At 34.5% G+C, this 14,183-nt stretch overlaps 1 protein-coding gene across 1 annotated transcript; it reads right to left on the reverse strand.

Moving 5' to 3' along the window:
• Positions 1-926: 926 nt before the first annotated feature.
• LOC143250318 (cystathionine gamma-lyase-like) lies at positions 927-11,079 on the reverse strand. The gene is made up of 4 exons (XM_076500771.1): positions 10,986-11,079; positions 8,447-8,524; positions 4,721-4,873; positions 927-1,027 (listed from the first exon to the last, which is right to left on the reverse strand). Exons 1-4 carry the CDS (start codon positions 11,077-11,079, stop codon positions 984-986), a joined length of 369 nt encoding a protein of 122 aa, XP_076356886.1. The 3' UTR covers positions 927-983.
• Positions 11,080-14,183: the final 3,104 nt, after the last annotated feature.

The raw sequence follows: 14,183 nt of genomic DNA on the forward strand, positions 1-14,183 counted from the left end.
GTCTGATTCATTCTGAGGACTGTGTATTTATCCACTGGCCATCATCTAGAGTCATCTGTTCATTTCCCTTTTGTTTTATTTAAATACAATTTATGTATTTATTTCGTTTTTAACTTCACAACTATAACCCAATAGTCCTTTACCACCTTTGTGATCGACATGGCCAAGCTGTTAAGGCGCTCGACTCGTAATCCAAGAATCAGGGGTTCGAATCACTGTCACACCAAACATGATCATTTTTCAGCCGCGCGGTCGTTATAATGTACGGTTAATCCCACTATTTGTTTGTAAAAGAGTAGTCAATGAGTTGGCGGAGGGTGTAATGACAGGCTGAGTTACCTCTAGAGTTATGCTGATAAATTAGGGAAGGCTAGCGCAGATAGCCCTCGTGTATCTTGGAGCGAAATTCATAAAACAAACAAATATTTTCTCCGTGTCCCTGACAGTTAAAACCTCAAACCGGACTTTGCCTCTTTAATTCTACTGATAACAAATCACTGATACAGAGTCTGTCCTTCTGTGTAAAGGATTCCGAATCTCCAATTGTTTCAATAATCAGGTATCTCTGTTATATTTTTGCTTCCATTTTACACCAAGCTTCGTCTGTTTAACTCCATCAATAGCAAATCACCTTTGTAGATCCTGTCCTGCATGCAGGATCCCAAATTTTTAGTAACTGCGAGAATCAGGTATCTGTGTTCTTGGATTATTATAGTCTTACTGGTATAATCCTTTAGGTTTATTGTTTGGTACTTTCGAAGTATGGGTTTCATTTAACTTGTAAATTATATGATTGATGTTACAACTTAAACATCTATGTTCAATTAAAAAAAGAAAAGAGTTTTACTTACGGTATTTCTACGAGACTTGCTACGCAGCCCAAGCTTGCAGCTGAATTAAATATTCTGAGATTGTTAACGAAGGTCTTGGCTTCTTCCTTTCCTCCTGTGATGTAAAAAACTGATTATTCCACTAAATCCTCCTCACTGTTTCTTGGCGACATCGTGTTGAGGATGACTTTCTAGCCCTAAAGAAAGTAAGGTTTAAGCTACCATCTTAACTCACTCATTATTTAACAGATAATAAGTAAACATTATATGGTTTTGAAGTTTAAAAGAAGAATGTTATGTTTTACACAGTCGCACTGTTAAAAATATTAATGCAATCTTACAATAAAATTTTCACTAATACCTCACGTCAAAAAGCCTTTCCAACTGTAATACTGTTAACACTAGCAGGTGCGAAATACATTGATTTGAATTAAAACCGATTCTTAAATCAGTGATACATAGACATCTCTGTTATGATTTTGAACTATAAATATATTTACTTTTAAAAAATCAGATGGTCAAGCACTAAAGTTTCAAGTTTTTGACAGAAAGAAAGGTGTGAGACAAATATATTCAATAATAATAACAAAACATTCAATTAGGTTTAGGAATTTAAGTAGTGTACGTCAGTCTCCCAATTAGGAGTTTCAAGATGCTATATTTCGCTGAATTTTTTCCGCCCTTTTAGCTGTGGGAACAATATACTGTGACAGCTATCTCGGTATTCGACTGAGAGTAACCACATAATCAGAGGGTCCTGCTGACCAGTTGCCCTATTTTTGATCAATTGTAAATTACGAATGGTTATGTCTGAAACTTTGGTTAAGGGGTATTTGACCTGGATGTTTAGCTCATGTGTTACATATAGCACTCTTCAGCTTACAAATAGAAGTACCACACACACTAGTGTGTATTTTCTATATATACAACGACAGTCAAATCTAACATGTAACCTAAATATTCGACTATGTACTCTTTTATTTATTGTTTTGACAATGCAATACGATGATAAGTGTCAAATTTAAAGAAAGAGTATCAAGTTCGATATTTAGACCAATTATTTAGGTGTTGTTTGACAACTCCTCACAAACTGACCAAAGAAATAATTATACTATTAATTTGATAAGTAACGGACACTTACCACGCAGATTTTGCAAAGTAATGTTTATATGTATAAATAACAATGAAGTGCATGATTTTTGAGTAAAAACCAATATATCAGTAGCCTAATAGTACTGAAATATAAGTTTGGTAGTCTTTAACAGGCAAGGCTGTGAAAGAGATGTTGATGGAAAGCAGGAAGATGTTGATAATAATATAAGTAAATCATTTAAATGGTAGTAATACGTTTATTGGTAAAGTTATCTTCAGGAGCTTAATACCTTCCTTAGAACAGAAAATAATAATATCTCAAATTATTTTAAACAGCTTAGTACCTTCCTTAAAACAGAAATGAATAACATCCCACGTTATCTTAAACTGCTTAATACCTTCCTTAAAACATAAATTAATAATATCTCACGTTATCTTAAACAGCTTAATACCTTCCTTAAAACATGAATTAATAATATTTCAAATTATCTTAAACATCTTAATACCTTTCAGAGAATAGAAATTAATAATATCTCTAATTATCTTAAACAGCTTAATACCTTCCTTAGTACAGAAATTAATAACATTTGAAATTATCTTAAGCAGTTTAATACCTTTCATAGAATACATATAGCAATGAAGAATATCCAAACAATATGAAACAACATATTTGTCATAGTTGTAAATGCAAAATAAGAAATTAGGAACTGAAAAAATTTAGCACATGCTTAATGCTCAAAATGTCATTATACGACTTTTGTTATGATATGAGGTTACAAGAATCGAGACATAAAAAAGACGCGAAAAATTTAGCTTGCATTATTTCCATTAGACCTGAATTATCTGGTGATTCACCGTGACACGTTCTTTGTTTGTTTCCTCAGATAAGATTCCACAAGAAACAATAACACTATTCTTAGTTTTAGTTTACGAGATAGGGTGAATATAGACAAAAACTGATTATCAGCTAATAAAAATCAAAATGAGAAACATTCCAGTAAGCGCAGCCACACATTTTAACCGCAATAAAATATATATATCATTCATAACTTAATATGGGTTCAATTTTTTCTTACATCTTGTTGTAATCATTTTTCGGTTTCGTACGGGAAAAATATTGAATTATACAATTGACCTTTTTTTTCTGCTGAGTTTTGACAGGTGAGAGGTATATAAAGTTTTGTTTTATATATCTAAAACAATTTTCAATGAATCGTAATTGTCCTCTTGAAAAACCAAACGGAACTAGATAGAACATAATTGTATAATTGCCGGCTGTAAAACACAAATACCTCAAGCTTCCATTATTATCGTCTCAAGAACTAAAACCAAAATGGAGAATAATACACATATAGATCAGGATTAACTCGTAATAAATGAATAACTGAGTTGTTAAAACGTGAGAAATAACTATAATGAAACAGGATGAAAGGTAATGTAATGAAAGTTAGCTGAGAACAATAGAGCTTCTCAACAGTCTCTTGTTTTGACCCTGGGCCAGCATGGTCAGGTGGGTTAAGGCGTTCGACTCGTAATCTGAGGGTTGCGGGTTCCAATCCCCGTCAAACCAAACATGCTCGCTTTTTCAGCCGCAGAGGCGTTATAATGTAACGGTCAATCCCACTATTCGTTGGTAGAAGAGTAGCCCAAGAGTTGGCGGTGGGTGGTGATGACTAGCTGCCTTCCCTCTACTCTTACACTGCTAATTTTGGGACGGCTAGCGCAGATAGCCCTTGAGTAGCTTTATGCTTAATTATAAACAATATATTGACCTAAGAGAGAGAGACACAATCCTTGGACAAAATAAACATTTGCGATATCAGTCCAAATTTTAGGGGTAAATTATTAAATTCCAGTTTTTTTTTTTACCTTATTATTCACACAGTATATTGCTCTAGTTTTTACCATATGACTCACATAGTTTGGTACTCTACCATTTACCTTGTTATTCACACAGTATATTACTCTAGTTTTATTTTATTATTCAGAATATGGTATTTTACCTGATAAATCACGCAGTTATCGATCATTTTAAAACTTTTATCGATCTTTTATTTAGTTTACTTTTTGTACCTCTTTAAGATATATTCTTTTCATTGTTACTAAATCGTTTTTGTTTATTTTTTGAAGAACATAATATAATGATCATTTCTCTATTTTTAAGAGAAATCTCAGTTTTGTTATTGAATGGAATACCTTTCAAACAATACAGTTTTTACTAAAATAATAGAAGAATTAAACTAAGTTATTAATTAATTGACACTTGATCGTGAACTTTAATAGACGAATTCTTGAAAAATGCCGTATTTTATTATTTTTCAATTTATTAATTACATTAACCAGTTCAGTGCCGTAGACGAGATATATCGCTCAAGCCGATTGGTAAAACAGTGCCACGGACGAGTTAATTCGTTCTTAATAATACCTAACTTCAACGCTAGTTGTCAGCACCATACATGCATTTGATCTACTTACAAATTGTTTCACTTTCAATCCAAATTAGCCCACTGTTGTTTTTAAACAATAAACATATTGCTGAAATTATCACTCTATAATATAAACCTACATCAACAACAACCCTCGTCGTTAATAAGGATGTAATACTAAGATGTCGTTAATTAGATAAGTGTATCTTAACACTAACTAGTCTTAACCTGTTGACTACCAAGTATTGCAACTGCTACGGCAACTCCAAACCAAGTTCAAAATACAACTAATGCTTCCTAGTTTTAATTAATCACACCAAAACATGCAAGTGCTTCTACATGGAGGTTAACAGGCGTTAAATATTCACTCACCTGGATAGAGAACCTTCTTCACCATCGGGTGTCCTTCCAGAAAACAAGCAATATCTAAAGCATTTTTTTCGTGCTGACGCATTCTTACTGGTAAGGTCTTCAACCCACGACAGACGAGATAACAATCAAAAGGTGATGGAACCGGACCAAGTGCTGAAAAAAGTGTGTTTGTCGTAGTACAAGTGCATAGAAAGCTTTTGTTTTCATTTCTGGTGCGAGGTGTGTATATGTATTGATCACTAATGAATTTACGATCACGTCTTTTATTGTGGAAAACAATATGTCATGAAGATTTGCTTTAGTTTTCATCGTTTAAATATTCAAATCTCCTTAATGTTACAAGAATTCACAGAGTAAAAAGTTGAACTTAAAAACTGTACTTTATTTGATTTCTGTGAAAGAAAGAATATTGCTTGTTTTTCAGACTTTATACAGAATATATATATATATATATATGTGTGTTCAATATTTTATTGTAATAATGCTTTGACGAGAAAGTTAATTACGTTATGTTTGATCGTTGTAAAATACGTAATAGTGACTATTTATTAGAGATGTTCGTAAGATGTCATCTCTTTCTTGGAAATTGAGCTCAGAGATCTTTTAAAAATTTTGAAATTGAATGAATTACATTTTACAGCTCTTTATACGGTCTTGTTCAAAATGTTTGCATACTGTTTTACATCGATCTTATTGTCTACGAGCATGAAGTAGGTGTTGAGTAAATACCAGTGTAATAACAGAGAAGGTGGCGTATGATTGGACAAACATGTAAGATTCGTTATTCTGGTTTGTATAAGCTGTTTTGAATATTTGTTGGTCAAAATACACATAAACACCTGTTTTGTTTAGACGGGTATGCTTTTGGTATAATCGTTTTCCAAAACAAATCAACGCTTTCTTCAGAAACCTTTTCTGTACTTCGTGTAGGATCATACCTTCTCTCGTGCCAGAAGAGATGTGGCTTCAAATTGTTCGACTCTCCAGAAACGGTATAAAGCAAATGAACGCTGTCAGAAAAGAAGGATAATCCCAACGTACTGTATTCAGAATCTAGAAATATCGTCGTATTAGAGGAAACATTGTTCGAGGAGAACATACTGATTGACGCCGAAAAACTACTTAAGTGGATGACCTTGTTTTGATCATGTTAACAGGTAACGGTCAAAAGAAGTCTTACAACACATTTCGACAGGGACAGCATGAACATATTATTTACAGCTATTACATAATATAATTTATCTTGGAGGAGTGTTTTTGGGCAAGAGCACATGCTAACTTACAGGTTGGACCCTGACGACATGTACTTATTTTGGATAAGTCCTGTTTCCGGCTTGTTAAAATAATAAAGTCTCTCTTTCCTACAAGAAAAACACAAGAGGTGGTGCAGTACATGTTTGGGCAAGGTTTAATGATAACTATGTGTTCTAGGATGACAATGATACTGCTCACAGTGCACATATTGCACCGTGTTATCTTTACCAAAAAGAAATTACAAGATTCCCTTAGCCAGCAAAGTCTCCAGATTGTAAATTCCATTGAGAACTGTTGTGCAGGACTGAGCCAGAAAATTGCTAACAACTACACTAAACTAGTTACCATAGCTGGCTTGCAGTGCATTCTAGTAACGAGTAGATTACATTAATAGCCTTATCTACAGTATGCCACGCCACCTTGCAGAGGTAATTAAGGTACAAGAAGAACCGACCAACTGCTGAATTTTTTATAAGAACTGCTATTTATGTACAGACGCTAACTGTATTAATTTAATGTTATATTTTGGCATTATATATGTTTCAGTAAGGTTTTGTTGTGATAGATAAAATTTTGCATTACACATCTTTCTCCAGGTGTCTGATAAAAGTGCTTATTGTTCTAACAAATCGTTCGTGATGTCCATGGAACCTGCCTCATTACATAAATTAGGTATGTAGATGTTTAATATAGCGTGCATTTTTCAGTTTGACAGGGCTAAATGTAATTTTTTTCCATCTTCATGATAATATTTTATTTGTTACAAAATATGTAAACATTTTGGCCAAGACTGTAATGTCGAAATTTTAAAATCAGGAGGAATAAAAGATTGAGAAATTTATTCTTTTTAAAATGGTTTACTATTTTCCAGTTATCACAAATATATGTATATGTAATATATGAAAAATATGCATTAATGATCTCATGGTGAAGCTTTATTTTATTATATCATCGTGATGTTTCGTGCAAAACAAAACAATTCGTCCATGTGGATATATATATATATACTCTTCAAAAAAAAGAAACGCAAAAGGCAAAATTTGAGACATATTTTTAACAAGTTTATTCCCGGTAGTTCTTTTGACATGTGTAAACTTTGCACATTCACTGCTAAACATCCAAATTCTGCAAAGGCGAAGTCCACGCTCACTAGTTGAAGTTTAACGTCACTCAACGTCAATAACGAGTATGCCCCCCCCCGTGAGCATCAATAACTGCTTGGCATCTCCTGCCCATGGAAGCGATGAAATGACGAATCACATTTTGTGGAATGGCTGTCCACTCAGCCTGCAAAGCTGCTGCAAGCTGAGGTAGAGTCTGCAGTTGAGGTTGTCGCCGTCGCAGACGTCGATCCACCTCGTCCCAAAGATGTTCGATGGGGTTTAAATCTGGTGATCTGGAGGGCCAGGGAAGAACGTTGATGTTGTGGTGTCTCAAGAAGACAGTGGTGAGTCGGGCTGTGTGAGGACAGGCGTTGTCATGTTGAAAAACGTCGTTGATGTTCACCATGATGGGTTGCACATGGGGCCTAAGAATTTCGTCGACGGTTGCGTACGGTCTTATCGGAAATTCTACGCAGCCCTGGTATGGTTGAGGCAGTAGACGTCGCAGTGGTGGTCCTATCTCGAAGGTGACGTAACCGGATGTAGCGATTTTGTGTGGGCGGGGTCACACGAGGTCTGCCAGATCGTGGACGGTCACAAGTTGATCCATGTTGTTGGTGACGATTCCATAGCCTTGTGATGGTGCTTGGGTGGATATTCACAGCTCTGGCAACATCTGATCGAGATTCGCCTGCTTCCAACGACCAATGGCGTTGTTGCGTTGTGCTTCTGTCAGTCTTGGCATAACTGTATTGCGTGTCGGTGGCTTAACATTGAGCTATGGAAACCGAGAACCCGTCACTTTTATAGGGATTTTGCACATGTTGCACTTGCAGAACATGTAGATCTCTCAAACAAATTTATTGGACACGAATGCGTTTTGGCGAAAAATTTGATGTTTTCCTCCGTTTTCAAAGTGCACAACTTTTATTGTCATTTTGGTCTGACAATCACTGCCTTAGCACGTGTGACATCACATACTCTGAGCTTGTAACGTTATTACATATATTTCTCTTTAAAATAACAAAAAATATCCCTTTTGCGTTTCTTTTTTTGAAGAGTATATATATATAACCTCAAATACATACTACTCAATATTTTCATATCAAAAACAGCGTGAATTTCTATTATGCTTCAGATTCAATTCTTACGTTATAGGTTAATTGACAATAATTGAGTCCTTTCTTAATTTTTTTTCAAGTTACTCTTGATCGTCCTTTTATTTAAACTGTTATCAGTTTTTTAAATCGTAAGTGTTACTGGGTGAATATTCAGTAATTTTAGAACACAAATTCGTGAGATTACGTACTTTTTTGGACAGTCTATAATCGACAGTAATTTTACAAAACAAATGGTTGAGACAACTTACTGCGTTGTGCAAAGGATAATCGTTGATATATATCCTTGCTTCTACTCACAATAGATCCCAAAGAGACGTCACAATGAACTGTTATAAATATTCAAAAAGAAACAAATCCACCAGCACCTTATGGTCTTTCACAGACTAACAAGAAATAGAAATAATTACTTTTACATCAACAGCTTATGATCTGATTTCTAATGAGGTACAGAAACCATCACTTTTTACACCAACATATTATGATCCTTCACATAGCAATAAGAAATAGAAATACCTCCGGGCTACTGCACACAAAAATGGACTAGATTGCATGACTTTTTTACCATTTTTGATGAAGAGAAACCAACTTGAAATAAAAATATATCTCAGAACGGCTGGTATGTGTATTAACACTTTTATTGATAAGCAAAGAATAAAGTTTCGACCTTCCTAGTTCATCTTTAGGTTAACAAAAGGAGTTTGCAATTGACCGTTATCGGACACATGTCTTAGTGACGAGAGTATAAACGAGTACGGGATTGTAGGGGCGTTGCAGCAACTTATACAGGAATTAAAACCAAAATAAAGGAACACTTTTATACCCATACTAATTAATAACCTGACATCCAACTGCAACTTTTACCATATTCAATTATTTTTCATTATTTATCTGTCTATTTAATAATGACTTGCTTGGATTTTTATATACCTCAAACAAACGTACATAGTAAAATTAGCCAAAACAGACGTGATGACATATATATTTATTCAAGTCAAAATTCTGCAAGACAGGTTAAATAAAACCAATATCAAAGAATTAGAACCTCAAAATAAGTCAGTACCTGTTAAGTTTAAACACATCAACTTATAATATGATGTCTTTTTCATAGCAACTGTTTAAATACTATTCAAAACATGAAAACAATAACAATCAAAACGTTCACCTCAAATAACTAGATTCAGTATTATCTTCTAAGTTACCTAACTTACAGCACATAAAATCATAATATCTTTCTGACATTCTCAGAGTAATTGTTATTTGAAACACTAAACATGAAAACACAAACCATCAAAATGTTCACCTCAAATGACTACATTCATTATTATTTGAAATTTTTATTCAGTTTTCAACTGTTCCTCCAGAATGCATTTATGTTTAAAAAACTTCAAATTGTCAAACAGATCGTAACAGTCATCATTTTGCATCCAAAAACACGCTCAGATCATTGTTATAACGTCATTGTGATAGACTGGATTTAACACATCAAAATATTTTTTCAGTTCTTCCTCTAATTTTTGGATTGCATTATTCAGATTATATATTTCACATTTTTTAGTAGCTGTCTGTTTTAGTACATTAGATTCTACAGTTAATGACTTCATTTTTCAACTGGATTCTGCCATTACAGATTTTTGTTCAGCACTGTCTACCAAAACAGTTACATCTTCTTGTAGCTTTCGTTTCACTTAATTGATCCTTGATGGCTATCCATTTTGGGGCCAAAGGTAGAACCTAAATTTTCTGCCTGTATTTCTGTCTAGCACCTACTGCATTCTCTGGGAGAGCTAGTGTGAAATTAGACCTACCACCAATCGATTTAATATGCGCTATTACTCTCCTCTGAGCAACGAGAGAAACCACTTGCATGTTCTCAGTTAAACTTAATTACGTTATAAAGAACCTTCGCTCCACATTGGCTTGTCCAATTGATGTAATTAGTCCAAGTTTAAAAACTTCCCAAATTGTTGAGCTCTAATATGAGTTCCTTTTTTTTACATAATTATGCAAAACGAATCTACTGACTCATTTTTTAGCAGATCAAAATCTCTAAAATAATGATGATCAGAACTATGGAAAGTTTGTACACTGTCTATAAAATCATAGTATTCTTCTTTGACAGTTTCGCTTGTATCTTCATTCAGATACTGGAGTTCAATCAGCTTCTCTACGGGGTTTTGAACTGATGTTTGCAAACATCTGAATTCCAATAACACAGGCAGCAGATCCTCAGTCCTGTTATGACCAGTGAAAGCCGAGGTAAAGTAATGTGATACAATGCAAACATCAACAGGACTCCAGTATCTAACATGAATTCCTACTTGCTTCTTATTCAAGCTGCTGTTGTGAGATTCATAGAACGTGAGTACTATTTTATTCGCTTGTTGGAAGCATGTAGCCAACTGATTGTCAAAATATGGACCAAGTCCAAAGTCTACAAGGTAAGTACATTTGCCTTCAACACATGTTAAATTTTGACCTATAGCGCTGTCAAGAAACATTTGTTTAAATGTCTCAGAAATGTTATTACAACTACTGTAGCTGAATTAGGGTATCACACATTTTACAGCCCAAATAATTTCGGCTCTAAGTACATCGGTATGAGAAATATTCTCAGATATGTTAGCATGTATATACTTATTTATACTGGTACTTGGTTTGTCCTGACTTAAGAATAAAAAAATGCCTAAATTGTTGTTCATATGCTTCAAGTTACTTTTATATTTTTTTACATTCATGTATGGATTCACCCATGTTCCCAAGGCCGAAAGTCTTTACAAAAATGCATACGTTGCAGCGTGCCATTTGTAGGCACTTTCTCAAGACATGTTCTATATAATTCACTCTCTTCCCAGTTCTCCTCATATTTACACTTCTCAGGCATGATGTGAGAACAATTTAAAAACAGGATCACAATTATTATCATATGATGGCAGGAGTTCCTGAACTGCAAGCAGTTCTTTTCAGGTATTTTAACCATTTTCACAGATTTTGAACCCCCTGTGTAGCTCATAGCGAAAACAACATCAACAGTATACCCTTCCAAACTTTGGTAGTTAAAAGCCAAACATTACAAAAACACGTATTTTGATCTGCCATAGTTCGACTAACTTAGGTAGAACGTTCCACAGAGATACTTGCATCAGTTCTCGACAGACCGAAGCAGGCAGATATGAAATTTGTTTCTTTCTTATGACTTTACAAGAGACCAAGTTCAAAATATTACAGAGAATTATATTTTTTACCTGCCATTACTCTATATTCTGACCATCTAATTTAGAGTTTACACAAAGGAAATCTGCCAACCATCCCTACACTCTTGAGATTTTTTTCATTTTTTACAGAGTTCAAATATAAAACATTACAATGTATGTAATATGGAGCTCTGAGTCTTAGTGACATTTTCTGCACATGGTTCGTTTGTCTGCAATTAAGCACAAAGATACACAATGTGCTATCTGTGCTCTGTCCACCACTCATGTCGAAACCCGGTTTATAACGGCACAAGTCTGAAGACAATCCACTGGGCCCCTGAGGAACTTCGGCACATGTAACTATGACAAAGATTTGGTATTAATCGCTAGTATTAATGTTTTGATACAGGCAATGCACAAAATTGCATATACCGCGCTAAAGAACAGATCTTAGTCGCCCAAAACTTACAGTTAAAGTTGTTATCAATGTGCACTTATCTGTTGACACAGAAACATAATGTCTTATATATTATACAGTCATAATTTAGTGTGATGCAACAGACCTTAGCCATAAAGAAGTCTTAAATTCATAATGAGCTAAGTGTCTTTCCTTCCGAAGTTGTAGTTTATGTCTTTTCACCTTCCTTGAATAACACGTTCTTGAAATCTACTGATTTATAAAGATCTTATCAAATAAAATGGATGGGGGACCTTTCTAATAATCACCTTCTTTACTATCTTTAAACTTTTGGCAATAGCCATCGTTCAAATATCACCCTGTACAAAACAATTCACTGTGTATAAGAAACTATTTTCAAAGGTTTAATAATTGTTAGACGAAACTAAATAATGTAGCATTGTTACTTAATGTTAAACTGACTTACAATCTCTAACATGCTTTATGCCAATTATTGCGGGAATAATACAGGTTACAGCCAAAACTTGATGAAATTTGAAACACGAAAAAACTTTTTTTTTTGTTCTATATCCATGACTCGTCACGTGATAACTCTAATTCAAGGGATTTTTACAACTTTCCAAACATGTTTGTGATATCATTTAACCTTCAATAAACACAGATAAACAAACACTAGATACTAAACTTACAATACTAACATTAGATATCATAAGTATAAGATAAATAATAATTCATTTTCTAAAGTCAATTTTGATATTTTTGACTAGCACAACTATTTATATTGACGTCATTTCAACAGCATGAATCAAAATACGGATGTAAATACACTTCAGTAGACATTTTGTCTATTTTTCTTTTTTTTCTTTAAGTTTGGCTAGGGAACTTTACCGTACTTAACATAATCAATAAATGGATTTATAATGTTAATCTACGACATTCTTTTACCAACGAATAGTGAGAGTGACCGTCACTTATAACGACCCCACGGCTGAAAGAGCAAGTATGTTTGGTATGACGGAGATTCAAACCAGCGACCCTCGGATTGCCTTAGCCACCTGGCCATGCCGGGCCATTTACTACATCTGAAACAGCAGAAAAGTAACAGAAAGGACTACACCAAATGAAATAAAAATTAACTAAATATTATGTCATTACCATGCACTGTTTCACTCTAGCACAGATCACGTGTTTTCAAGACGTATGTCATTACCATGCACTGTTTCACTCTAGCACAGATCACGTGTTTTCGAAACTTCCTTTGAATTTTATAAAACATCAAAGACCAGAATGTATTAGACTTTCCGGTTTAATTCTGATCCAGCATCAATACGGTTGGGTTTTTAAAATACCTTCTCAAATAAGGTCGTGTTGTGTCATGATTTTTTTTTTCATTTCGGTGTGAAAAGGAACGTATCAGTTACATAACCTTCATTGGCAACGATAAAAAAAGGCAGTATAGAACATGTAGTCTTTAGTAATGTATTCTGTTATATAAGGCCTGGCATGGCCTAGCGCGTAAGGCGTGCGACTCGTAATCCGAGGGGCGTGGGTTCGCGCCCGCGTCGCGCCAAACATGCTCGCCCTCCCAGCCGTGGGGGCGTTATTATGTTACTATCAATCCCACTATTCGTTGGTAAAAGAGTAGCCCAAGAGTTGGCGGTGGGTGGTGATGACTAGCTGCTGTCCATCTAGTCTTACACTGCAAAATTAGGGACGGCTAGCACAGATAGCCCTCGAGTAGCTTTGTGCGAAATTCAAAAACAAACAAATAAACTGTTATATAATCCTTATTAAATAACTCATCGAGACATGTAATATCAATCATACTATATGGAAGTCGGTAGTTATATAGTTGAATATTTACAAATGAATTACTGAAATAACTCAGGTTGCTCAATGTTACAAATATGTTTAAAGAACTGAATAATATAAATCAAATATTGATATTTTAGGCAATAACTGAAGCTACGTTGCGCATACGTCTAGTGTATTTTGCTTTTCAGAAAAGGAGCATTCAAACTAACGTAATATTAGATACATGGCGGTGGCTGTGAGCCAAAGGATAGGTGAAAGACGGGTGATATAAATTGAAGTGTCGTAAGTTGCTAGAGGGCGATAACTAATGTTGTATATTTCATAAGCAGTCACTGTTGTGATATCGAATAAGATAATGAGTTAACTTTAATTATTAAAGCTTCAAATAGACATAGAAACAATAAACTATTATGTCTTCCACTTTATCAAAATAAGTTTATCTGTATGTTAAGATGTCTTCACTAGAACCTGTTCTGCGAGCACCCGAGGGCGGCCTAACGATGTTGACAAACATCTTCACCAAGTTTAATCTCAGAAGGATATTTCCTTCTTCCTTTAATG

This window comes from Tachypleus tridentatus, chromosome 5, assembly GCF_004210375.1.
Source record: "Tachypleus tridentatus isolate NWPU-2018 chromosome 5, ASM421037v1, whole genome shotgun sequence".
NCBI classification, from domain to species: Eukaryota; Metazoa; Arthropoda; class Merostomata; order Xiphosura; family Limulidae; genus Tachypleus; species Tachypleus tridentatus.